Source organism: Anomaloglossus baeobatrachus, chromosome 12, assembly GCF_048569485.1.
Source record: "Anomaloglossus baeobatrachus isolate aAnoBae1 chromosome 12, aAnoBae1.hap1, whole genome shotgun sequence".
In the NCBI taxonomy this organism is placed as follows: domain Eukaryota; kingdom Metazoa; phylum Chordata; class Amphibia; order Anura; family Aromobatidae; genus Anomaloglossus; species Anomaloglossus baeobatrachus.
The window spans coordinates 114,952,629-114,980,473 of NC_134364.1; the positions used below are offsets into that span (position 1 = coordinate 114,952,629).

Sequence of the window (27,845 nt, forward strand, 5' to 3'; positions counted from 1 at the left end):
TAATGGTAAAGTATATTTATTCATGAATAATCACATCCACTTGCATAATATTTTACTTCTATATCAAAATGTATGATTACAATACTCCTCATCTATACGTTTAGTGGTATTAGAGATAACAAGCGGACGTCGCATGTCTGACACTTCATACAGGTAGATCAAGTGGTGGCCAAGGTCCCGGATCGTTATTACTGATGGATACACTTATATGTGAGTACTGGCATGTCAATAGGAGGCAGGAACGATTCATTGCAAGTAGGTGGAGAATTTCTCTCAATATTCCACATTCTCAGACCTAAGGAAAAAAAAATATGTCATAAATGAAATGGTGCCATCAAGGTTCATTGGCGATATTACTGTAATATATAGGCTAAAAAACAACAAAGGATTTACATCTCACAGATGATGGTTTGTTACTGTGTGTCTAGCTTAGCTGTCACTTGAAGGGCTGCACAAAGTTTGCTGATTCCCATGGCAGAATTGGGCTCTGTTCAGATTGAAGATTCTGACACTCTGCCTGATGGATTCTCTGATGTAGGGGATCATCACAGGCAGACTCAGGCGTCGACCTGCTGTGTGCTGATTAATTGGAAGGCTATCAAGAGTTAATCTCTGCTAGTCTCCTTTCTCCTTTAATCACAAGTTGTGGGGGAGGCCTATCACATCTGCTGCCCTCTTATTTATGCTGGTGGAATCCTTTTACCCATGCCAGCTATAGTTTATTCTATGTTTAGGTCACATTGACAAGGTGTGGTGTCTTTAGACTCTCTGGTGAAAGTTGTGCTTAACTTGTGCCTAGTGCTTGGAGCGGTTGTGGAGTTTACCCCTGTTATTTTGTTCTTTCTTCCTGCTCTGTATTTTCCTCCTGAATCTCTTAGGGTACCGTCACACTTTAGCGACGCTCCAGCGATCCCACCAGCGATCTGACCTGGTCAGGATCGCTGGTGCGTCGCTACATGGTCGCTGGTGAGCTGTCAATCAGGCAGATCTCACCAGCGACCAGTGACCAGCCCCCAGCCAGCAGCGACGCTTGGAAGCGATGCTGCGCTTGGTAACTAAGGTAAATATCGGGTAACCAAGCACTTGGTTACCCGATATTTACCTTGATTACCAGCGCACACCGCTTAGCACTGGATCCCTGCACTCCTAGCCAGAGTACACATCGGGTTAATAAGCAAACCGCTTTGCTTATTTACCCGATATGTACTCCGGCTACTTGTGCAGTGAGCAGGGAGCCGGCACTGACAGCCTGAGAGCGGCGGACGCTAGTAACCAAGGTAAATATCGGGTAACCAAGCAAAGGGCTTCGCTTGGTTACCCAATATTTACCTTGGTTACAGCTTACCACAGGCTGCCAGAAGCCGGCTTCCTGCTGCCTGCACATTCAGATCGTTGCTCTCTCGCTGTCAAACACAGCGATGTGCGCTTCACAGCGGGAGAGCAACGTCCAAAAAACGAACCAGCACTGTGTGTAACGAGCAGCGATCTCACAGCAGGGGCCAGATCGCTGCTCAGTGTCACACACAGCGAGATCGCTAATGAGGTCACTGCTGCGTCACAAAAACCGTGACTCAGAAGCGATCTCAGTAGCGATCTCGCTATGTGAGAAGTACCCCTTACTGTCTTTACCTTTTTAGTTTTGGCTTTCCCTTGTCTGTCTTTATCTATGGTTTTCAATACACTCCTGTCCTGTCCCTCCCTGGGGGGAGGGGAAATCAGATCAGGACTCATCAGACTCACACTTTGTCTCCCAAAAGGAGCATAAAAAGAAATAAAAAAAAAAGTGTATGAATCTAAAAATTTTAATCATAAAACCTACAGCTTGTACAAAAATAAGGCCTCATACAACTCTATCGACGAAAAAAACTAAAAAGTTAAAGCTCTGAGAAAGCGAGGAGGAAAAATAGAGACGGAGTAGTTAGTTGTCAATCAGAGATTAGGACCACCCACTGGACTCTTAAACCCAAAATGAATAAATTACAGGTTAAACTTGATTGGTATAAGGTTCCTTTTAAGCTATTGTCCAATATATTCTAATTCTGGGTTATAGAGGTGTACTTACTTCTTCATTTGAAGGTGTGACTTTCTGTACCCCCGCGTCCAAATCCTGAACAAAAAAATATATATATTTAGTGCCACATATAAAAATTTAGGCATTAGAATTAAACAAAATCGATTGGATGCAAGAAGAACTTGTGTTGATTTTTAGTAATTCTCTATACCGCCCCAAATCTGAAGAATTGAGGTTCGTTTTTCACAAATTACCTACACATTCCCCCATTATTTTACCTAATGCAGCTGATTACATCAGCCAGAGTAGGACCATGGATGGGCAGGTGTCATGATCCGCGGTGTTTTCTGCTCTCCAGCAGAGCCAATATTCTGTATTATGCTCCAGGTTACAGGTGGTTTCTCAGCCTTCGGGTGCTGCACTGGTGCAGGGAGGGGCCTGTGTTCAGGTGCCTCATTCCGGGTGAGTGCTCGGCTTCATTAGAGAGAAACTTCATCTGGAACGCTGCCAGTTGTAGTTCCTGCTCTTCAGTGAATTCTCTGGCTTCCGTCAGTTTTGTTGTTCTGATCTTGTCTCCTTACCCCAGACCATTGTTACCCTTCTCTGCCCATGCCCCTCACTGTGACATTATCCCTCTTGCTTCTGACCTCTGGCTTGTACCCTGAACTTGGCTCCGCTCGTTCCCTGTGCACCTTATCTGACTTCCTGACTTCTGACCTCCAGCTTGTACCCTGACCTCGGCTCTGCTCACTCCCTGTGTACCTTATCTGACTTCCTCGCTTCTGATCTTCGGCTTGTACCCTGACCTCGGCTCCGCTCGCTCCCTGCGTACCTTATCTGACTTCCTGGCTTCTGACCTCTGGCTTGTACCCTGACCTCGGCTCTGATCGCTCCCTGTATACCTTATCTGACTTCTTGGCTTCTGACCTCCGGCTTGTACCCTGACCCAGGCTCTGCTCACTCCCTGTGTACCTTATCTAACTTCCTGGCTTCTGACCACCGGTGTGTTTGACTTCCCTATTTCTAGTAGCTTCTAGTGACACCTAGTGGCATATCGTCACATTAGGCTGAACCATGATGCCTTGCAGTTTACACATTACATGGTATAGCACAGAAAATCAGGATGGATTATCATAGCCTGTATAAAAGCTGAGGCAGGGAATGCAGCAGCCTTTATTTGGAGCGCAGCAATAGAGATAGTGGGAAAAAAAGCCATAAAACATTGAAGAAACTGATCAAATAATGCCTTAAAGTACAATAATGAATAACAGTTACTATCCATTTACCCATAGCCTTATATGCTGAGGTCACATTGACAGGCTGGGTTTCCATTACAACTCTGGGTTGGAAAAGTTCTAGGAGACCTCAGAGTGTTACATACATCTTTTCAGGGTAATTTTGAGTCTTTTTGAATACTTTTGATTTGTGTTGAATCAATTTGCTATAAAAATCTAATTTTCCTGGAAAATTTGGATTAAATTTCTAAAGTTTCACCCATCTCTAAAAATAATCCCAAATTCTCACCTTTTGGTCCAAACAAGGCACTATAACATGGCTGGTTGCAATAGGGTTTTCCCTCATGCTGAAAGAGAAAATGTGCAAATTAGTACAGGTGATATCACTGGATCCTCAGGGGCATGGCTCACTGGATCCTCTTGGGCGTGTCTTTAGGCTGCTTTGTATTATTCGCCTGTGAGCACTGACATTTTTGTAGAAACCTGAACAAATAGCACTAAATAGAAAGGCCTATATCTCTGGAATCATATAGCGGATTTAAAAAAAACAACACAATACGGAATACTCTGAGGAACAGTAGGAATAAAATAAGAGCTAATCTGACTATTTATGACCAGGTTCTCTTTAATTGAGCTCCTATTGATTTGTTAAATTATGGATCAGTGATTTTGAACCCTATTAGTTTATATTAAAGGGTAAAAAAACAAGCTATCCCCCAAACCATAAGATAGGTGAAAACCTAGTGATCTAAGGGGGGACTGCTAGCCTCGGCAATCCTGAGATATGTGGAACCCTGAGGATAGAGCTACACAGCCCCACCCTGGATGGAGAGCATGTATGTATACTTAAAAAAGCTCCTGGCAGTCTTTTAACTGTGAATGGAGCATGTGCATGATGGGCCTTCAGAGCCGCAATCTCAAGATCGCTGAGGGTCCTTGTGTGTGGACAAGTAATCCTATATTATATGGATAGGATTGGAGAGGTCTTATTTTTTGGGGTATTACATCTCCTGGCTTTCTATGGCAGTCTCCTAGTGTGTGACTGGGGCATGGGCACCACCTGTGCAAGACGGGCCTTCAGAGCCTCAATCTCAGGATCACTGAGGGTCCTTGTGGTTGGACAGGTAATCCTATATTGCATGCATAGGACTGGGTAAAACTTATTTTAGGGGTATCACAGCTCCTGGCTTTCTCTCTCAGTCCTCTAGAGTGCAAATGGAGCATGCGCACCACCTGTGCAAGATGGATCTTCAGAGCCTCAATTTAGGGATCACTGATGGTACTTTTGGTTGGACAATTCATCCTATATTTTATGGATTGAACTGAAGATGACTTATTATTTTGGGTAGTACAGCTCCTGACATTTTCTGGTAGTCCCCTAGACTGCGAATGGAGCATGCGTACCACCTGTGCAAGATGGGCCTTCAGAGCCTCATTCAAGGGATCGCTGATGGTCCTTATGGTTGGACAAGTAATCCTATATTGTATGGGTAGGACACTTATTTTCGGGGTATAACAGCTCCTGGCTTTCTCTGGCAGTCACCTAGACTGCGAATGGAGCATACGCACCACCTGTGCAAGACGGGCCTTCAGAGCCTCAATCTAAGGATCATTGATAGTCCTTGTGGTTGGACAAGTAATCCTATATTGTATGGATAGGACTGGAGATTACTTATTTTTTTACATAGCACAGCTTCTGGTTTTCTCTGGTAGTGCCCTAGACTCCGACCGGAGCATGTGCACCACCTGTGCAAGATAGGCCTTCAGAGCCTCAATCTTGGTATCGCTGAGGATCTTTGTGGTTGGATAATTACCGTACTCCAGTATGCATAAGTTTGGAGATTACTTATTTTTGGGATATAACAGCTCCTGGCTTTCTCTGGCAGTCACCTAGACTGTGAATGGAGCATGCACACGACGGGCCTTCAGAGCCTTACTCTCAGGATCACTGGGGGTCTTTGTGGTTGGACAAGTAATCCTATATTGTATGGATAGGACTGGAGATTACTTATTTTTTTACATAGCACAGCTTCTGGTTTTCTCTGGTAGTGCCCTAGACTCCGACCGGAGCATGTGCACCACCTGTGCAAGATAGGCCTTCAGAGCCTCAATCTTGGTATCGCTGAGGATCTTTGTGGTTGGATAATTACCGTACTCCAGTATGCATAAGTTTGGAGATTACTTATTTTTGGGATATAACAGCTCCTGGCTTTCTCTGGCAGTCACCTAGACTGTGAATGGAGCATGCACACGACGGGCCTTCAGAGCCTTACTCTCAGGATCACTGGGGGTCTTTGTGGTTGGACAAGTAATCCTATATTGTATGGATAGGACTGGAGATGACTTATTTTTTTTGGGTATCACAACTCCTAGCTTTCTCTGGCAGTCCCCTAGACTGCGAATGGAGCATGCACACCACCTGTGCAAGACGGGCCTTCAAAGCCTCAATTTCGACACCACCTGTGCAAGACGGACCTTCAAAGCCTCTATTTCGACACCACCTGTGCAAGACGGACCTTCAAAGCCTCAATTTCGGGTTCACTGATGGTCCTTGTGGTTGGATAAGTAATCCTATATAGCATGGATAGGACTGAAGATGACTTATTTCAGGGGGTATACCACTCCAAAACAAGTCATAATATTAACAGGGGTCCCAATACGTTTCCCCATAAAATGTTATAGCACACATACCTCAGCGTGACTTCCCGGAGTAAGAGTTTTGTTGCACTTCTCGCATCGTAGGCATGGCCTGTGCCAGTCTTTATTAAGAGATGACACCCGTTCAGCTGCAACAAAGCAAAAAGGCATTTTAGGAATTCGCTGCTTACATTGCATGACTGCAAAATACACCACAAGTCTGTATGTTCTATGTAACCATTGATAAGACCGACGTGCTCCTGTTATAACGTGCGCATACACAAAAGCAAGAAAAATACACCAGAAATATCTGTAAACTTGGAAAGGAATGCATTGTTGAAACAGACCGGTAGGGTCATAAATAACCCATATGGCGGCTACCACAGATGTGGAGTCCTTGGTGTAGCAGACACGTTGACGTGACGTTGTTCTGTGGTTTTGTAGCTTCCTGTCACTGAGAAGAAATCATCATTGTCCATTACTAGTCTCTACACGTAACTGCACAGATACTACATAGACGGGGATTATGTTCCTGCACGCTTCTGCCCCTGTTTGGAAACATATTTCATGCACACATGATCCTTTTCGTGGTGTATTACAAAACAGTTGTCTGTCTGGCTGACTTTACAGGATCAGCTTAACCCCCTCTCCATATGACGGATGTCTAAATTATTTAGGACTTTGCTGTCACCTCGGCAGGATAACAAGAAGAAATGTTCCATCCAGTGGGGCAAAGAGCATTGCTAGCGCCTTAAAACAAATAATGCCCCATTTACAAAGTATTAAAGCAAGGTTTTTGCTCAGTAATTTGAGAGCTGCATGATGTAGGGGCAGATACCTTCATTTCATCAATGTATCACTTACTAGGCTGTTTTATTAATATCAGTATTTTATCAGCAGGAGATTATCACTGCAGGACTAGACGTCTCCTGCTTCCTAGTCCTCCTCCTCTGTGTAACCACGCCCCCACCTCTGATTAACAGCTTTCTATCAATATACAGTATACACAAAGCAGTCAATCAGTGGAGTGGGAGGGGTTATACACATTCCCTTCCCCGTCCTTACCTAATTAGTGATCCTTCAACAGGTTAGAAATCTTGTTAGGACTTTTACTTCCTCTAGATAGTTAAATTCAATCATATTCTAGATTCTCTCCACCAGTCCCATTCTGGCAAATAAAAACTCTGCTAATACCAAGAGTGAGGTTTCCTTTCACAGATTGCACCAGTGATAGGACAATGGTGGTCTGGGAACACATGAGCCCCCAAGTCCTGACCCTATCACCAATGTGGAAGCTAGTGCCATTCTTGGCATGGCATAGGCCACCTAATCCTAAATTATGAAAGCAGAGTGACACCCAATAGTTGGATTAAGGACAATTTGCATAGGCTGGTGACTTGACAATTTGTGTGGGCAGCAATGTTTATCCTTGTTGGCTGCATTTTGCCTCCCATCATAGTGGGATACGGCCATCTCTGAGCCGGCTGTCAATTTTACAGCTGCCTCAGAGGAGGTGCAGCACGCCGGCTTCCAGTGATCAATTGTACTTGCATCTTTCAGGCATGTGTACAATTGAAGCTCTGACAACTGACACTTCTGGGTCATGGTAATGTCGCGGGCGGAGGAGGGGACGCCGCACTCTCCCACTGCTCGGGTCCGGCTGCCGCGGCTGCTGCGGCCTGCTGCTGCTCGGTGGCTCGAACGATGAGCCGGATCCCGGGGACTCTAGCGGCGCTCCTCGCCCGTGAGTGAAAGGGGGTTTGGGGTGTGGGGATTGTTGATTGTCCGTGACGCCACCCACGGTTGTGGTGATTGAGTGTACACCACCGCTGCTCTGGCTGGGGATCCCGGGAGTGATGGTATGGAGCAGCCAGTTGTTGTGTTGCCCCTCCGTGGGTAGGGGTTGGTGATCCCGGGGCCCAGTGATGGAGTTGGGATGGTGGACAGGCGGGCTATGGGGCCTGTGGAGGTGCAGGGGCGCAGGGGCAGCGCTGTGCCGCACGGCACGGAAGTACTCACTCAGCCAGTAAACACGACACAGTTCTCGGTAAACAAACGGCTGGTTGGACGGGTCCCTCAGACGGTTGCGCTGCTGATATCCCCTGCAGTTGACGGTGACGGTCTCTTCCCTGCACCTATGTGTTGTTGTTTTGTAGCGATGGGTTCCCACCGGTAACCCGCTCCCCGACTTGGATATGAGCCGGAGGAGCTCCACTCTTGCCCGCAGGTGCTGGCCCTGGGAAACTGGTGCCTTGGCGGTGGCGGTGTCTCCCCTTAACGGTTGGACTGTTGCCTTCAAACGGGACGTGGTTGTTAAGAGACAGTCGTCCCCTTCACTGACGGATTTGGCAAATTATGGCGACTCCTAGCCTTGCCGGGATCCGAAAGGCCCCTACCCTGGTGCTGACTAATCTTCGTATACCGCTCCGGTACCGCCGGGTCACCACCCGTCCACGGTCCTTTCGGCAACCTCCAATCAGTCTCGCCTATAGACGGTCACCGCCGTCTGCCAACCTTGCTATCTCAGTCCGGGGCACACACCCGGACTAACTTCAGGCTTCTTGCTGTCACTTTCTCTGTTGCTCTTACTTTAGCTCCTCTACCACTTCCTCTCACTTTCAGTTCTAACACTCATCTGCCTAGTTTTCCCGCCTCCAGAGCTGTGAACTCCTCGGTGGGTGGAGCCAACCACCTGGCCCACCCGCTGGTGTGGACACCAGCTCCTGGAGGAAGGCAACAAGGATTTATGTTTTGACTTCGGTGTACCTGCAGGGAATGTGGGGTGCGTGTGGTGTAGTGACCTGTGACCCTTGGCTTGCCCAGGGCGTCACATTAACATCAGCAGTGTGATCAGGTTAGCTGATCACACAGCTGATGTCACTCCTCGGTGTCGCATGGGCGGCAGAAATTTGGTGTGGTAAGTGCTCCAGTGGAGCAATGATTTACTGTAGTTAGGGGAAGGGGAGAAGAAATTTGAGTACACAGTATGGGTAGAGAGGCTGGGGGAATGTATACGGACACAGTATGGGGAGCAGAGGGGGATGAGTGGGGACACAGTATGGGGAGAGAAGGTGGGAGAATATATATGAATATGTATATGGATAAATTATGGGGCGCAAAGGGGATGAGTGGAGACACCGTATGGGCAAGAGGGTTGGCGAAATGTATACGAACACAGTATGGGGCAAGAGGGTTGGAATGTACACAGGCACTGTATGGGGGGCAATTTAAGGGCACAATATGAAGAGAGAGAGGGGAAATTTGAGGGCCCAGTATGGGTAGCAAATGGGGAAAAGATATTTGAAGACACAGTGTGAGGGGAGTGGGGTGATGAAGTTTCAGAACACAGTATGGGGAGCGAGGCATCTAGGTTTTCCGGCACCGGGGGCAAGAATTCCGTTTGTCGCATCCTTAAGCAACTTGAATAGTTGCATGTGACCATTCATTCACATGCGATTTGAACACTTTCAGTCACGTGCCAACAAGCTGCTCTTCTTATTTCTCTCAATGTTCAGTGAAAAACTGAGAGAAGCAGGAAGAAATCAAATGACCGTAAGTATGACAATTGCATATGAGTGGAGTGGTCATGTGATGACTAATGGGACCAGCAAGTAGTGCTGAATCTAGACAGTGAGTACATTACATGCTGTTAGGAATGGGCCTACTACAAAGCTTAATTTTAGAATTAAAGGGTTTGTCCAGATTTGTGATGAAAGTCTGCAGTCATTATTGTCCCTTACCAGTGGCAAGAGCGGACTGTCATGTGAGTGCAAGTATGCAATTTAAATACTTCTGACCACATTCCAACTAGACATGACTGGCCTAGCTCAATTCATTTTCATTGAGCAAGGCCACGCATGTCCAGTCGGCACGTGACCGCATATATGTAAATCACATACTTGTGGTTTTGTGACCTCCTATTCTCACTGCCAGCACAAGGGAATCCTGATAGTGTATGGTGTGTGCGCTGTGAGAATTAAGAAGTCTGTCGTCACATAGAATTGCTGCAGATTTTTATCAGAAACATAAATAATAACATAGCACATCTTAGCTTTTCAGATGGCACAACCCTTTATAAACATAGTCATTTACTACATAATCTTACAAGTGATGGATTGTTACATGTGTACAGGATAAGAACCAATAACAGCACAAGAATACCTCACCAGAACCACCAGTGATACAGAAATACATCACTAGAACAACCATCAGTACAGAAATACATCACCAGAACTACCATCAGTACAGAATTACAGAATCACAACCCTCATCAGTATAGGAATACATCACCAAAACCACCATCAGTACAGGAACACATCACAATAACCACCATCAGTACAGAAATAAATCAAAAGAACCATCAGCAGTACAAAAATACATCACCAGAATCACAGGCAATACAGAAGCACATTTTATTAGTTAAACCCAAAATAACAAGGGCAAAAAGACATACAGTTAGGTCCAGAAATATTTAGACAGTGACACAAGTTTTGTTATTTTAGCTGTTTACAAAAACATGTTCAGAAATACAATTATATAATATGGGCTGAAAGTGCACACTCCCAGCTGCAATATGAGAGTTTTCACATACAAATCGGAGAAAGGGTTTAGGAATCATAGCTCTGTAATGCATAGCCTCCTCTTTTTCAAGGGACCAAAAGTAATTGGACAAGGGACTCTAAGGGCTGCAATTAACTCTGAAGGCGTCTCCCTCGTTAACCTGTAATCAATGAAGTATTTAAAAGGTCTGGGGTTGATTACAGGTGTGTGGTTTTGCATTTGGAAGCTGTTGCTGTGACCAGACAACATGCGGTCTAAGGAACTCTCAATTGAGGTGAAGCAGAACATCCTGAGGCTGAAAAAATAGAAAAAATCCATCAGAGAGATAGCAGACATGCTTGGAGTAGCAAAATCAACAGTCGGGTACATTCTGAGAAAAAAGGAATTGACTGGTGAGCTTGGGAACTCAAAAAGGCCTGGGCGTCCACGGATGACAACAGTGGTGGATGATCGCCGCATACTTTCTTTGGTGAAGAAGAACCCGTTCACAACATCAACTGAAGTCCAGAACACTCTCAGTGAAGTAGGTGTATCTGTCTCTAAGTCAACAGTAAAGAGAAGACTCCATGAAAGTAAATACAAAGGGTTCACATCTAGATGCAAACCATTCATCAATTCCAAAAATAGACAGGCCAGAGTTAAATTTGCTGAAAAACACCTCATGAAGCCAGCTCAGTTCTGGAAAAGTATTCTATGGACAGATGAGACAAAGATCAACCTGTACCAGAATGATGGGAAGAAAAAAGTTTGGAGAAGAAAGGGAATGACACATGATCCAAGGCACACCACATCCTCTGTAAAACATGGTGGAGGCAACGTGATGGCATGGGCAAGCATGGCTTTCAATGGCACTGGGTCACTTGTGTTTATTGATGACATAACAGCAGACAAGAGTAGCCGGATGAATTCTGAAGTGTACCGGGATATACTTTCAGCCCAGATTCAGCCAAATGCCGTAAAGTTGATCGGTCGGCGCTTCATAGTACAGATGGACAATGACCCCAAGCATACAGCCAAAGCTACCCAGGAGTTCATGAGTGCAAAAAAGTGGAACATTCTGCAATGGCCAAGTCAATCACCAGATCTTAACCCAATTGAGCATGCATTTCACTTGCTCAAATCCAGACTTAAGACGGAAAGACCCACAAACAAGCAAGACCTGAAGGCGCGGCTGTAAAGGCTTGGCAAAGCATTAAGAAGGAGGAAACCCAGCGTTTGGTGATGTCCATGAGTTCCAGACTTAAGGCAGTGATTGCCTCCAAAGGATTCGCAACAAAATATTGAAAATAAAAATATTTTGTTTGGGTTTGGTTTATTTGTCCAATTACTTTTGACCTCCTAAAATGTGGAGTGTTTGTAAAGAAATGTGAACAATTCCTACAATTTCTATCAGATATTTTTGTTCAAACCTTCAAATTAAACGTTACAATCTGCACTTGAATTCTGTTGTAGAGGTTTCATTTCAAATCCAATGTGGTGGCATGCAGAGCCCAACTCGCCAAAATTGTGTCACTGTCCAAAGATTTCTGGACCTAACTGTAGATCATGTTAACTATAGAGTGGAGAATGTCTTGAGATATACAAACTAAATTTTAACACTTCTAAAAGCTAACCCCTCCCCGAGCCACAATGGGTAGAGCTCTCTGTAGTGGAGAAAGTCAGGACACTGTAGTTAGAGTTCTTCTAATCGTCTTTCTTCAAGAGCACACCGCTCCCCTGCTTGCAGGGGGATAGTGTGATACTGAAGAATGGCAGTTCGGACAAGTGACATGGTCACACCTTTTGTTTGAACTGTGCGCTCCTCGATGTGGCTTGCATAGGCAGGTTTGGTTTGTAGCATCAGCAGAGCACAGAGACACTGAAACTAGCGATTGTAAGAGCACGCTCCATGGCTCTGACGGAACCTGATGCTCTCACGAACTACAGAGTTGAACGGTAACCTATGCAACGAGCGCTAAACTAAACAAGTAAAACTCCTTCCATATTTGAGAACGGAAAGTATTTTTAATAAATCGGTAAATTGCAAAGTTTCTCGTTTTTACATGCATTTTACCGTTTAAGAAGGTGATACTATGAATTTTCAAAGACACATGAACAGAAGAGGGTCCCTGTGCAAGATTGATATATGGGCTTGTTGCAGTCCAATTGCACGATTCCACCTGCTTGTAGACAGAAGTGTTCTCCTATACCTCTTAGACCCCTGTCAAGCTGCACAGGTTGCAACAGTGGTATGTCTGCCTATGGATCTCCATTGAGCTTATAGGGTGCTATGTTAAACCGTGTTTCTCTTCTACAAAGGTGTGACATCACTGGCAGCAGACCAAGAGGCCGGCATGGGGCCTGTGAGTCAGGTGGGCCCAGTGCCAACAGTTGCATCTGTCGCCCCAGGTAGCACACCTTCAACTGTATTGGCAGTGCCGGGATTCACATCGCCAACAATCAGACATTGGTGACCTATCCTAAGTGGCCCTTTGCACACTACGACACCGCAGGTGCGATGTCGGTGGTGTCAAATCGAAAGTGACGCATTTCCGGCGTTGCTCTCGACATCGTAGTGTGTAAATCGTTTTAACTACGATTACCGAGCGCAAAAGCGTCGGTATCGTATGATCGGTGTAGTGTCGGTCATTTTCATTATTTTGGAAGGACCGATGTTACGATGTTGTTCCTCATTCCTGCGGCAGCACACATCGCTGTGTATGAAGCCGCAGGAGCGAGGAACATCTCCTACCTGCGTCCCGTCTGAAATGCGGAAGGAAAGAGGTAGGCGAGATGTTTACGTCCCGCTCATCTCCGCCCCTCCGCTTCTATTGGCCGCCTGCCGTGTGACGTTGCTGTGATGCCACACGACCCGCCCCCTTAGGAAGGAGGCGGTTCGCCGGCCAGAGCGACGTCGCAAGGCAGGTAAGTGCATGTAAAGCTGCCGTAGCGATAATATTCGCTGCGGCTGCTATCACAAGATATCGCAGCTGCGACGGTGGCGGGGACTATCACGCTCAGCATCGCAGCATTGGCTTGCGATGTTGTAGTGTGCAAAGGGCCCTAAGGATAGGCCATCAATGTTAAAGTAGAGGACAACATCTTTAAGGCAAATGGCTGAAATTCTGAGGATTCATTTAATCTGGTGGACCTGGCCTTCTGCGTTTTGCATGGTTGATGTCATGGTTCTGATCCATGGTGCTCTGCTCTCCAACAGAGCAAGTGTTCTGTGTTGTATTTTGTGCCGGTGGACGGGTGGTTTCCCGTATTCAGTTCCTGTGCTAGTGTTGGGAGGGGCCTCTCTCCAGGCGCCTTGTTCCGGGTGATTGCTCTGCTTCATTAGGGAGCAACCTCACCCAGAATGCCGCCAGTTGTAGTTCCTGCCTGCAGTAAGTGCTCTGTCTCCCGTTTGTGATTTGATCTTATCCTCCTATCCTGGACCGGTTGTTACCCCTCTCTTCCCATGTCCCTGACTCTGACTTCGTTCCCTAGCTCCTGACCTCCAGCTCTGCATTTTCCCTGTGCACCTTAAGTGAATTCCTGGCTTCTGACCTCCGGCTTGTACCCTGATCTCGGCTCCACTTCCCCCCAGTGTACCTTACGCGACTTCCTGGCTTCTGACCTCCGGCTTGTGCTCTGACTTTGGCTTTGCTTCATCCCTGTGTTCCATAGGTGGCCTCCTGGCTCCTGACCTTTGGTTTGTTTGGCTTCCCTGTCACTAGTTGCATCTGGTGACACCTAGTGGTAGTTCGGCACAGTTGGCCATTAATTTGAATAGCTCCAGGTAATACTATATATCCTCTGCACTGGAGGCAACTTCCCATTTTTGATGGTTGTCTCATTGTAAATGGCTTCCAGATGCCTCCTGATCAGAATCCAGTAGGCAGACAAGGAATAAAAGAAGAGATTGTGCAACTCCCTTACTTCTATTTCAGAATATACAAAAGATGCGGTGAGTGATGCTCAAGTGTCCGAATATTACAACATTTGTGCTCAAGAGATTAATTTAGGATCAAGTTTGTCATTCTCATAAATTGGTTTACATGCACCCATTGTGTTTTTATTTTTTATTATTTGCTTTGGCCCAGAAAACTGCTTTTTATCAAGGTGTTAGCAGTCCTCCCTAGATCAACAGCGCGCCATGCAATGCAAACACTAATGGAGAAACACAAATACGGGATGTTTTAGGGCAAATACCTCATTAAATGATAACAAAAGCGCCCTGTACGGAATAAAAAGCTACTTGATTCCTAGCGAAATTCTGGTTTCTTCACCAAGTCAACTGCAAAATGTCAGGAAATAATGTTTTTGGAGGCACTGAGGTCAATGGAAACAGGATGGTATTTCGGGCTATTGTTCGGCAGCTGATGTTTACCGGTTGTTTTTTTGCCAGCTGTAAAAGCCTTGACTTACGGGTAATACCGTGCTAAAAATAATCACGCAACATCATCAGTATCCTTCCATGCAAATGCAAAGAAGGGCTGGCTAAGGTAATGCCTAAAAGGGGCCATTTGGTTCTTCGAAGAACTAGTTCTACAGGATCTTTGTGAAAAGGCATTCCGGGGAACGCTCGTTTTCATGAAAATCACGCAGTGCAATCCTATGAACGAGTGACACAAAAACGAGGAGACTTGCTTTGGAATGTATATAGTTATAAAGGAATGATAAGGTCCAGTCCTTAAAGTGGTTTTTACTATCTTCACATTTGGGTATTCTTGGATAGAGCTTGTAAATATGAACAATTTTGCAATTTACTGCTTATTAAAATTTTCAGCCATTCTTGAGATATTAACTTTTTTCTCTTTCATTGCTATGGAAACCGACCACCACTGCTACACAGCAGAACATGTGCAGTGCTTCCAAGATCTTCTATAATGACCTTTTAAGTTATTTTTTGAATCTGGTCAGGATAGCTGAAGAGCCAAGTTACCACCTAATCTTGGCCAGTTTAAGCAGAATTCTTACAAGCTAGACAACAGCGATGGTCAATCTCCTAGGCAATGAGCTTTAAAAAATGTGTTTGTGATGCTAGACACTACGAGCAATGTAAATAGAAGGGTAGTTAGACAAGCCGGGATCATAAGCCAGGAGGTAACATATAGGGTTCAGTGAGCAGACAGAGACGTGGTCAGAAAGAGGTCTGAGGTCAGAAGCCGGGAGGTAATGTATAAGGTTCAGGGAGGAGACAAAGACGTTGTCAGGAAGAAGTCAGAAGCTGGGAGGTAATGTATAAGGCTCAGGGAGCAGAAAGAAACGTGGTCAGGAAGTGGTCCGAGGTTAGAAGCCGGGAGGTAATGTTTAAGGTTCAGGGAGCAGACAGAGACGTGGTCAGATAGAGATCCGAGGTCAGAAGCCGGGAGGTAATGTATAAGGTTCAGGGAGCAGACAAAGACGTGGTCAGGAAGAGGTCCAAGATCAGAAGCCAAGATCAGGACACTTACACCAGACAGGAGCCAAGAGCACACTGAGCAAACAGGAAGTACGACTGACGAAGTTCAGACAGCAAGCCCAGTAAAAAAAACAAAGCAATCACCAGGAGCGAAGCGCATCTGTGAAGGCACCTCCCAAAATCAGCATAGACCCTAGTGCTGAAAGACAACCTGTCAGCAAGTGCACAAGACTCACAACAGAGCATATTCAAATGCAAAAAGCTCAGCCCAGCGGAGCTGTGACAAAAGCATTCCAAATGCAAAGTGTTTGTTTCAAGAATGGCTGCAAATTTTAATAAACAGTAAATTGCAAAAGTGCTTGTTTTTTCAAGCACTATTCGACAATATCCACTCATAAAGGTAAGAATAATCTCGTTAAGTATAAATGTCTGATAAATGTGGGTGCACCCCATGTCAAAAACAAGTCCCATCTTGCACTGCCAATATTGAAGAGTTAGCTTCCCATGCACATCTCTCTTCATTCACTTTCAGGGAGTTCAGAAAATAGCCAAACCTGTGGATAAGCCACAAATGTATGAGATGGGAATACATCTTTAAGACTGTCAGGAGATGATGACACTGGTCTTGAACCTTGGACAATGAACTGTGATACGAAGTCTTGGGCTTTATGAGCCTCATATATTTCATTTATTAATCTCACACACTTGATAATGTATCTGCATGTATTCCGTCAGAATGATTACACCCAGGGTGTTTGGAAACTTTCCAGTAGCAGAACACCCTAAATGGGAACTGTATCTTGTTGACAAACTTTACGTAAATCAATAGTACATGCGAATATAAGAAACTTTGTAATATATCTTATCAGAGAATTCTTCTTCTTTCTCCACTTATGAACCTTTTCCCCCTCCTTTCTACCATACACCGCTATTTTGCTCAAGCCAACATGGACTGCCAGCACAGTGTGGTGTCAGGTTGTACCTCCTGTTGTACTCTATGGAGAGTGTGAACAGAATGAGAAAACAAGAAGAGGGAAATACAACAAGATTATGCTGAGCTTTCTAACAAGTCTTGTACCTCATCTCAGAGCTGGATTCACATCTTCACAGCTCAATACTGCTGTATAATGTCCTTAATCTTGCTGCTGCTTTTATGTGGGTGTTAAGGAATGAAGATCAGAAATCCATCCTTGTGTGCTGAGCCCCCTTCAGATCACTCAAAAGACGTCTTGGAAGTGCGCAGTTCAAGAAACAAGAGCGCGCAGCTCCCACCTGAGTGCGCACATACAGCGGAGTACGGATGCGGTAGAAAGTGATAGGCCGCTATGTTTGCGCGCTGAGGCTTCTAAGACGTATTTTGAAAGATCAATAAGGACCTCAGGACCTGGACCACCATGGATCTGCTCAGAATTAAAGGACCTAAAACAGATCCCTGAAAAGTTTAGTGTTTTTTCAAAATTGTCATGAGAGTATTACTCATTGTTAGATCCTCAAAGCTGGGTGATCTAGTGAGTAATGTGCTGGGCAATGAAAAAAACAATGATTTAATGTGGACTGGTCCTAGAAAACACTAATTTCCAGATTGCATCATGTAGGATAATAGCATTGCTGTTGTACATGTCATATCTCCTGACCTTTCAAAGCTACTTCTAGTTTCAGAACCCAAAAAAGGGGAACTAGTCTTTACAAATTCATCTTGTTATTATATTTGACCTACTCACTCCAAAAAAAATGTCAATGATAAACATATGGGTTTATGGGTTGGGAGCATTGCTCCTGACCCTGCATACACATGCACACTCTACTTAGATGAGCATTCATGTGTTCTCCACAAACATCTTTGTAGACAGCTTGAGAAGAACAAAAGATTCAAATACCTTTTGTATGTATAGCACCCTGGAGAACCAGGTACACGCACACTTAGGCCTTCACAGTATACCAGTTCCCAAAGGGTTACACCAGCCAACCTGAAACCCTAGTCACCCCCGTTTTAGGGAAAGATAGGCACACCAGTGGGCCCACCCAGGGGGTCTAGACAGCCCAGGGTGGGGAAAAACTAGCAGATCAGATCAGACCAGATTAGATAAGCTTGGAGTTTAAGTTGAGAGGAGGTGGACTGGAGCTAGGTGTAGCTCCAGCAGGAGAGTTCAAGTTGAACGGTACCAGGGTCGGAGCCCTGGTACCCTGGGTAGGTGGTATTCGGTAGCCATAGTCTGCAGGAGACGGGAAGACAGTTGTGGAATCCAGAGTGGACCGGGACAGGGTAGTGGCCCGCCAGTGCAGCCACCAGAGAACCGACCAGAAACCGTACGCACGGAAAGGGGGTACTCGGACCCTGAAACTGGGACCGAAACCAGAGGCACAGCTAATTCACCGATTGAGGGCAGGATTATAGGTCCTGTCCCACCTTAAGTCCCGAAAAGTAGATAACCACCCACAGAGAAAGGATAGTGGCCACCGCCAGGGCCTGTAGATCCCACGGGTCAGCGTCAGACTGGCACGGCTCCCAACCAAATAACCGGGAGCGGGAACCTGAGTTACACACCAGGCAAACCCATCTACTACAAACAGTGCAGAGGAGAAAGACTCAACTACCACACCCGTGTGAGGACACCGATACGACCGTCTGCGGAGGCCGGCCACCATCATTTCTGGTTTACCACTGGACTTGTGTGCTTCTTCCTATTGTGAGTAACATCCCCGGCCTGGCCGGGTGTGTCGGCCCCTGCACCATCACTCCTCAGCACAGAGACACTGGGCCTCGGGGCATCCATCCCTACCCACGGAGGGGTTAACAACAAGCTGCCATTCCACTTCCCCGGGTCTCCCATCACTGCAGCGGTGGTGCCGTACCTCACCAAACACAGTGGGTGGCGTCACAGACAACCTTCCCGTGTAAATAAAAACCCTCCCTTTTTCACTCGTGGGCGTCGGCTGAGGACTGCCCCCCGCCCCCCACGACATATGTCTTTAAGGCCCCAACGAACAGTAGATTAATACTATCTGAAACCACCAATTTCAGGCCTACCACCTCTATCCTGTCAGATTATGACAGGTATAAGGATCGTGCATGTATAATTATTCCATCCAATCCTGTTTCCACAAAAAAAGCAGAGAACAATGATATCCTATGTGCACAGAACTATCGTATTACCGAGAGTTTCGTTCATATGGTAGTGTGGTTGATGCTATTAAATTACTGCTGACCCTGATGTAATTAGTATAAAGGGGTTCTCCAAGTATGTAATAAAATGGCCCCGTCTCATAATTCAAACGGCAACCCTTTCTAGAAACATATCAGGACAGGCTGCAGTCTTAAAAAAAAATGCATATCCCAAGATCTGTGTCTCAACTGTCAAAGTAGATGTATCGTAAGCACTTACGGAGGTGTCGGAGAAGTAGAAGAAATAAAACTTCTCCTCAGCTGACCAAGCACACAAGATTTTTTTCTCTAGCCTCAATCGTCTATGCTCAGTTAGCTGAGATTTATTTCTTCTCATTTCACAGCCCTAATCCAGTAGATTCCAGTGTGCTTATGATGCAGCTCCTCTGGCAGTAGAGACACAGATCTCGAGATATGTGTTTCTTCAGACTGCAGCCGGTCCCGACACATGACTAGGATAGACTGCTGCTGTTTGAATTATGTAATGGGGACCTTTTTTTTTACATTTTGTGGAGCACCTTTTTGATCAAATGAAACAGCCTACTAATGGGGAAGTTGGAAAAGATAGCTACTTGACTGACCTAACGTTTATGTGCACCTTTATTATCGGCAAGACAAAAAAAATAAAAACTACTGACAGACTCGTTTTATTCAGTTCTTTACTATACGAATCCATGGTAATCACAGATGTCATACAGATAGTCCTGTGCTGCAACATATCTTTCTACTCTTGGAAAACACATTGTTTTTAAGATTAAAGGAGCTCAGCATGTGTTACCCCAGGGTACACCAGCACTGTGTAATTTAATGGATGACTTGTAATTTAGACTATCTTTAGCCGTGAGTAAATCCTAGCAAGATGTTTCACTGAGCTTTGTTGTGACTGCAAAACAACCAGTGTGAGAGCTGTATGACTGGCTATTATGTCTTATGATCGTGTCGCCATCTAAAGCAATTACTGCTACTGATTCATCTTAACATGTGATCTTTAACGATTTTGTGACGTAAAACTACCTAGATATTTGCCAATCTGCTTTTGTTTAAAAGGCCTACAGTGCTTCAGATGGGCAATAAGCAATCATTCATAGATTGCTCATATGCCATCATTTTTCTTGTAGCTATGGCTACAAGGTGCTTTCTATTTAAGGCACCCTCCCATTAGGGGAGGTGTCTGTGTAACGCCTTTAGTTTTGTCAGTCTGCTAGCTAGTTGTCAGGTTCCCGTGCTCCTGTCTCGTTTTCCCTGTGTCAGTCACCTGCACTGTCTTCCTATACCTATCTGTCTCTGCTGTGCCCACCATATATATCGGTACCTGCCTTCCTGTTTGCCTCAGTCATTCTGACTGTACTTGCTGATACCTGTGCCCATACTTGAGTCCGTCACCTGCCATGGGCGTCAGCTGACACAGTCCTGGTCACTGCCCTGGAAGTGGTACCTGGCGTTCGCCTCGCAGTAGTCCCTTAGTTAAGAGCTTGCAACTAAAGGGTAAGCCCGGGTCCCTCCTATGGTCCAGTGGGTCCACTAACCCCGCTCGCTGCCCCTACACCGGCCATCAGCAATACAATGTAGGGCGATATGATGCCAAGAACAATTATCATTTGGGTACACCAAAAGACCATTAATGGGAAATCCACTTTGTTGTTCATAACAGGAGATATTTGAGTGGTTTCTTTTTTTTAAGTTTTGATAAGTCACTGGTGGATAAAAAAAGAAAAAAGTGCAGGTCATTTCTTCGAAGTGGATCCTATTCTGTGGGTCCGGACAGGCAGATTTCTTATTGAGTCTAGACACTGCTCGGCGGTATGTGCAGCTTTTGCAGGAGCTGAGCGATCGGTGGTGGTCTTAGGACCTGGACACAGCCCCTTATACTATCTAAAAAGTTTTTAAAAGATAGATACACCTTTTTTCATTGTTCTACAAGTCGGTATTATACGTTCTGCCTATCATTTCCTCTAGGTTAGATTAGAAACTGTTGGTGGAAAGAGATGTCCCTCTGGGACTTCTCCATTATAATTAGCACTCACGTGTAAATGTGGTGTGTGGTCAGGACACATTACCGTGTTATTGTATATTGTCTTCTTACTAGAATGACAAGGATGAGGATTCTGCTATGTTTGAGACCAAATCTGAAAAAATCATCGATAGTCCTCAGCCCAGTCTGCATTGTACGGAGCAAGCCCAGTTTTTAGTAACAATACGTTAACTTTTGTACCAACTTCAACATCAGGTCAACAAACCACATGGCAAACTTGCCAAGGGTCTTACAAAATACTTCCAGGACCTCACATTTCTAAAGGCCCCTCTGACGAGGTTAATAAGGTCCAATTGTACTTGTCTCCGGAGTGATCCATCGGGCTCCGAAAGTTAATTGCCCGGATTTGAAAAATGATTTTGTAAGACTCTTGATTGAGCCCAAGGTCCGTCTAACATCTTCCACATGTTCCTTCATAACTTTAGCTGATGCTATTGAAAGAGCAAGCCAAGGAGCTCATAGTCAGAAAGGATCAACTCTACAAGATCAAAGAGGATTGGGATATTGCACTGACGATAAATGAAAAGAAGCAAACTGTTCTTGGCCGATGATGGGTCAATGATTTCAGTACCATGTCTATACATGAGTAAAGACCTCCAAGTCTACGGCCAAGCCTAAATATACTTTCTACAACTCAAAGGAACATGATTATTGTATTACACAATCCTATACATGAGGGTTTTCTATAAGCTTGAGCATGTAAAACCATGTATTGTCTCTGTAACAATAGTTGTTGCCTCCTCAACCCAATAGTTTGGACAAAATTTAAAGCCGGCTGTACACAGTAGATGACTGTTGGCCAAGCGATGCTTTTGGTGATCATTCACCTGACATTCCTATGCACCAGAGTGCTCACTCGGCCAAGCGTTTTTGTGGTCTCCATGAGAAAGCCACTTGTTGACAAGTCAGTTGTCTGCTTAGGAAGAACATCTCAAGAAGAACAATGCAAAATTTTGATTTCTGCCACCCGCATACACAATCTTTAGATGTCACTGGCCGGAGGGCATTTACGATCAGCTACAAGTCGAATATGTGGCTCTAGCCTAATACTGATCCAAAAAGTATTACAGTAACATGACATAGGACAGATACTGCACATACATCTTTTTGCAAAAAAACAACACCTTTCATTTTAGCATTTTCACACCAGTGTTTTGTATTTTTATTTTTTTTTTTAGCATTTTTCAGACATTTTTCCCATAAACGTATAGGATGTTTTTAAATAAAGCCAGGGAAAAAGATTTTTTAAATTGAAAAAAAAAAATGCCCCACCAAAAAAAATCTAAAAAGTTTGAAATTTGTAGCTTTTTATTTTTGATTTTTTTTTTTTACATGGGCCCCAATGGTGAATTTTTGAATACACCTTTTGTCCATTACAGCCGTGATTGAAGGTGATCATTGTAGGGTGTGGTTGACTGATGGGTGTGGTGTTGATTGAGTAAACCTAATTTTTATAATCTTGTGTCACTGTTATGGCCTGACAAGATAAAATATGACCTTGAGGCTCCTTAAGACAAACAACAAGCCACACAATCAGACTGGTTCATTTGGATACTTCCTACAATCCAAGACATTGACGGAGGACATCCCTAGATCACGTGGGCCAGAAGGGGCAACATCAGACCCAATGTAGATATTGTTTCCAAATATATAATTCTTGGTGTACAATTAAAGGGTTATCCAGAACTATTATTATGGCCCCATACATTCAAGATAGGTGTCCGGTGAACGTGAAATGGTGAAAAAACAGTGAAACGGTGAAAGTGGTTTGGTCGGCACCTACTTCTCCCAACATCTTTATATACAGAAGAGCTCATCTATTTTCTACGAGAGAGCCACTATGGTTGTGGCTCATCTTAGAGAACAAAAGGATTGGTGTAATGCTCGCATCCGGTGTAGGGGCAGCAAGTGGTTTTAGTGAATCAACTGGACTCAGGCTTACAGAGGGGCTTAACTAAGATCCCACCGCGAGGTACCACTCCCAGGGCAGTGACCGGGACTGTGGCAGCTGACCCCCAGGATAGGTGACAGTCTCAGGTACAGGCAGAATGACTGAGATAGGCTGGCCAGATGGGTATGGACAGGAATGGTGGGCACGGCAGGGATAGGCAGGTATGGGAAGGCAGACTCAGCTAGGAGACTGGTATACTAAGTAACTGAAAGTGTTGCACATGCATCTCCCCTAATGGGAAGGTGCTTTAAACACCTAGTGCCTCTATGCCATAGGCCTTTAAGAGGAACCCCGGTGTGCGCATCTTAGGTGCACTCCCAGGAATCCTGTGCGGTATGTACAGGGCCCAGGAGGGGAAGGAGGCAGGAGCACATGTGGATGGGTGGGGGAGGACGCAACCCGGCCGGAGTAAGTCGGCATCTCTGCAAAGATGCTGGCACTACAATTGGCAGTCTGAAATTGGACATACCGGATCCTTATCTGACCCCATTCAGTCGACCGAACTGTTGATATTGGTGGGTTCAGTCAACATTGGTCTAATATGTATAGGGACTTTTACGGTACAAGATCTGTCTCCGCTATGGCCCCCTCTTCTGGGGATGTGCCTGATCATGCGCCCTACATGATGCACATGATTTTTGCCTTCCACCAATGGATGTGTCGTCAAGAATCACGTTATGTTCATCGACAATTAGAATGATTCATCCTCACGGTTTAGGTTTTAAAATATCGGACCAGAAACTAAGAAATAGAAAAGTGTGACTAATTCGGAATTGGTCAGTATGGCACAAGCTCTTCATTGACCAGGTGGAGTTTTCCACCGTCCTGGACAATCGATGTCCGAACCTCCTCCGTTCTCTGCTCACTTTCCTAGTGTCATAGAAGTATGCACACAGCTCGTACAGGGTGCGGTTACAGGAACGTCCTTTGAACTTGTGAAATACCTCGTGGAGATGATTAGTTAACCAGAAATGAATAGAATACCCAGAAGGCACAGGAATAATGAGCAAAGGAAACCATAACAAAGGCTAAAATAATAGCGGAATGACAAGTCTAATTCTGGAGATTTCCATAAAAATTGTACCTGCCGTAAAAATCAGAGGGACGGGACGGGAAGCCGAGGCCAAAGAGACGTTCATATGGGTACACGGGAGCTGGGGATGTCAGCCACACGCCTGGGATTGACTCATCATATAACACTTACTGATACAGAGTCCATACAATAGTACCGCCATATTGTATATACAGTGTAAGTATGTATTGTGGCGCATATATGATAGTACCAACCACAAAGTACATACAATAGTACCGGCCTGATGAACTATACTGTGTTAGATAAAGTACATATACAATACAACAAGCCATATTGAATATTTAGTATAACAGTATCACTTGTGGTGGGTGTATGATAGTACCAGACATAATATGCATACAATAATACCATATTGAGCCACTATACTTTGTTAGAGGCAGTACATGTACAATAGAATCAGCCATATTGTATATACAGTATAACAGTATCAATTGTAGTGCACATATAATGGTACCGGCCACAGTACCAGCCTCAATTTTTATACAGTAATACCGTATTGAGGCACTATACGGTATTTAATATAGTACATATGCAATAGTGCCGGCCATATCGTATGTACAACAGTATCAATTGTAGTGCACATATGATAGTACCGCCCACAATTCTTATACCGTAATACCGTATTGAGGCACAATACGGTATTTAATATAGTACATATGCAATAGTGCCGGCCATATCGTATGTACAATATAACAGTATCAATTGTAGTGCACATATGATAGTATTGGCCACAATTTCCATACAATAGTACCGTACAGAAGCACTATATGGTATTTCATACAGTACATATACAATAGTACTGGCTATATTGTATGTACAATATAACAGTATCAATTGTAATGCCTATATGACAGTACCGATATCAATGTGCATACAATAATACCACATTGAGGCACAATACAGTATTAGATGAAGGACATATACAATAGTACCAACCATTTTGTGAATAGTACCACTTGTGAGCAGGAAAACTTTCTACATTATCAACTCCCAGTTCTTGGACAGTATCAATTGTGGCATATATATGATAGTATCTGGCAAACTGCATATACCATAATACCAAATTGAGGCACTATGCTGTATTACCTGCTGTACATATGCAATAGTATGGGCCATACTGTATATATAGAATCACAGTATCAATTGTGGTGTATACATGATTATAGCTCATACTATGCCCACACAATAGTACCGCATTGAGGCACTATACGGTATTTGATAAAGTATATATACAACAGTACTAGCCATATTGCATTTACAGTATAAGATTATCCATTGTGGTGTGTATATGATTGTACCAGCCACAATAGTACCAGATTAAGGCACTATATGGTATTTGATAAAGTACATATACAACAGTACCGATGATATTTTATATATACTATAACAGTATCAAATGTGGTGCATATATTATAGTACCAGCCACAATGTGCATACAATAATACCGGATTGAGGCATTATTCTGTATTTGATACAGTACATATACAATAGTACCGACCATATCGTATATATAGTATTATAGTATCAAATGTGGTGCGTATATGATAGTACCAGTCACAATAGTACCCTATTGAGGCACTATACGGTATTTGAAGTACATACTGTATACTACAATAGTACCGACCATATCATATATATAGTATAACAGTATCAAATGTGGTGTGTATATGATTGTATCAGTCACAATAGTACCTCATTGAGGCACTATATGATATTTGATACAGTATTATATACAATAGTGCCAGTAATATCGAATATATAGTATAACAGGATCAAGTGTGGTGCATATATGATAGTACCTGATTGAGGCACTACACAGTGCAGTACATACACAATAGTACCAACCAATCTGCATATTATAGTACCACTTGTGAGCTGTCATAGCACTGCAGGTTTTTTATATTCTGTGATATACATCCAGTATAATCATACCCTCCTAAAATCCCCCGCGTGCTTACAGTATCAATATTGCTGGGCGCACGCTCGTAAATTCCCGCGTGCAGTGTCTGTAAACACTTTGGTAACCTCTGCACTTTCGTGCAAGAGCAAAGGACAGAAATGAAAGAGCGATGTCTGCAATTCTCATGCATCTGTGCAGAAACCTTTACGAGGCTCATGTACAACATGACAGCTCTAGAGAGATGGACCATGCCTTAAAATCGTGCACATCGTCCAACAAACACTAATACTAATTAGTTTAAAATACAAAATTAGAAAAAAAATTTTTTTTTAGAAACAGCGCCTCTCTGAATTAGTGGTGGAGTCTGGTATTGCACTTCAGAATTTATTTATTTTTTACTCGATAAAGCTGGTATCATAAATAAAAAATTTTCTAATTTCTTTAACTATAATTTTCTATACCTTGTTTTTTTGTTTTTTTATTTAAATCCAACAATAAATTTTTTGCACTTGAGTTGAATCAACAATTTTGCATCGCTTGCCGTCTGTAGAAATTTTTATTTGCACTGGGGTTGAATCATCAATTTTGCACCCCTTGCAGTCTCTAGCAATTTTTACTGCTGCCTGCAGAATGAGCTAACTAAGGATCCGTCAGTGAGCTCGTTTTGACTATGTATTTGTTTTTTACTTCTCTCAGCCGACTTATGACCTCAGACCTCATCACTGTTGAAAATGGCTGGAAAGAAAGAACCTATAATAACCAAAAAGAGCAAAATTTTTAATGAAACCCAATTGCAAAAGTGATTAATTTTTCGCACTTTGGTTGAATCATCAATTTTGTACCGCTTGCTGTGTGTAGCAATTTTTACTGCTGACTACAGAATGAGCTAACTGAGGATCAGTCAGTGAGCTCGTTCTGACTATGTATTTTTTTTTTTTACTTCTCTCAGCCTATTTATGACCTCAGATCACATCAATGTTGAACGTGGCCGGAAACAAAGAGTCTGTAATAACCAAAAAGTGCAAAATATTTAATGAAACCCAATTGCAAAAGTGATTAATTTTTTGCACGTGGGTTGGATCATCAATTTTGCACTGCTTGCAGTTTCTAGCAATTTTTTTGCACTTGGGTTTAATCATCTATTTTGTACTGCTTGCTGTCTGTAGCAATTTTTACTGCTGACTGCAGAATGAGCTAACTGAGGATCTGTCAGTGAGCTCGTTCTGACTATGTATTTTTTTTTTTTACTTCTCTCAGCCTATTTATGACCTCAGACCACATCAATGTTGAACATGGCGGGAAAGAAAGAGCCTATAATAACCAAAAAGAGCAAAATTTTTAATGAAAGCCAATTGCAAAAGTGATTTTTAGCGCAAAATACATGCATTTAAGTAAAAAAAATTTTTTTAGAAATCTATAGAGCAGCACTATGTACTATATACATTACATAAGAGCCGTAGTGACTCCTATGTCTTAGAGATGTGTCTTCTCGCAGCAAGACTCCGCACTCATTTCCTTTTCAATAACCACCTCAGCTTGATATCTGATCTACACTTACACCGCACCTTCCAGATAGCTCGGCTCTGACAGTCCCCGGAGGCGTAAATTTAAGGTTTCATAAAGTAGGTTACGAGTCTAGAAATAGAGCCAATATTGCAGAAAAATGACTATTTCAAAAATTTCGAAAAAAAAAAAACCCAAAACTTTTCTTATACTGAGAAAAAGTTACAAAAGTTTAGTTTTGGGAAATTGAAGACTAAAATAGACGCGGTTGTGCCAAACTTACCAAAGTAGACCTCTTTCTGACACTTGGGGCACTTAGGCATGTTGATGCTGATGCTGTGGTCGAATGCAGAGTGACGGCTCTGGAGCTCAGCTCATATATTAATTCAGCC

The 27,845-nt window shown here is 43.9% G+C and overlaps 1 protein-coding gene across 1 annotated transcript; it reads right to left on the reverse strand.

Moving 5' to 3' along the window:
* CRIP1 (cysteine rich protein 1) lies at positions 1-27,845 on the reverse strand. Its single transcript, XM_075329599.1, has 5 exons — positions 27,737-27,845; positions 5,938-6,032; positions 3,536-3,593; positions 2,063-2,107; positions 1-295 (listed from the first exon to the last, which is right to left on the reverse strand). The coding sequence occupies exons 1-4, from the start codon at positions 27,774-27,776 to the stop codon at positions 2,067-2,069; spliced, it is 234 nt and encodes a 77-aa protein (XP_075185714.1). The 5' UTR covers positions 27,777-27,845; the 3' UTR covers positions 1-295; positions 2,063-2,066.

What these genes read in the sequence shown, in the direction of transcription:
- CRIP1 (XM_075329599.1), bottom strand. Translation starts at nt 27,776, where the DNA reads ATGCCTAAGTGCCCCAAGTGTCAGAAAGAGGTCTACTTTG. An exon ending in TCAGAAAGAGGTCTACTTTG is followed by an intron (nt 6,033 to 27,736) that starts GTAAGTTTGGCA and finishes GCTTTGTTGCAG; the next exon opens with CTGAACGGGTGTCATCTCTT. An exon ending in CTCCGGGAAGTCACGCTGAG is followed by an intron (nt 3,594 to 5,937) that starts GTATGTGTGCTA and finishes TTTCTCTTTCAG; the next exon opens with CATGAGGGAAAACCCTATTG.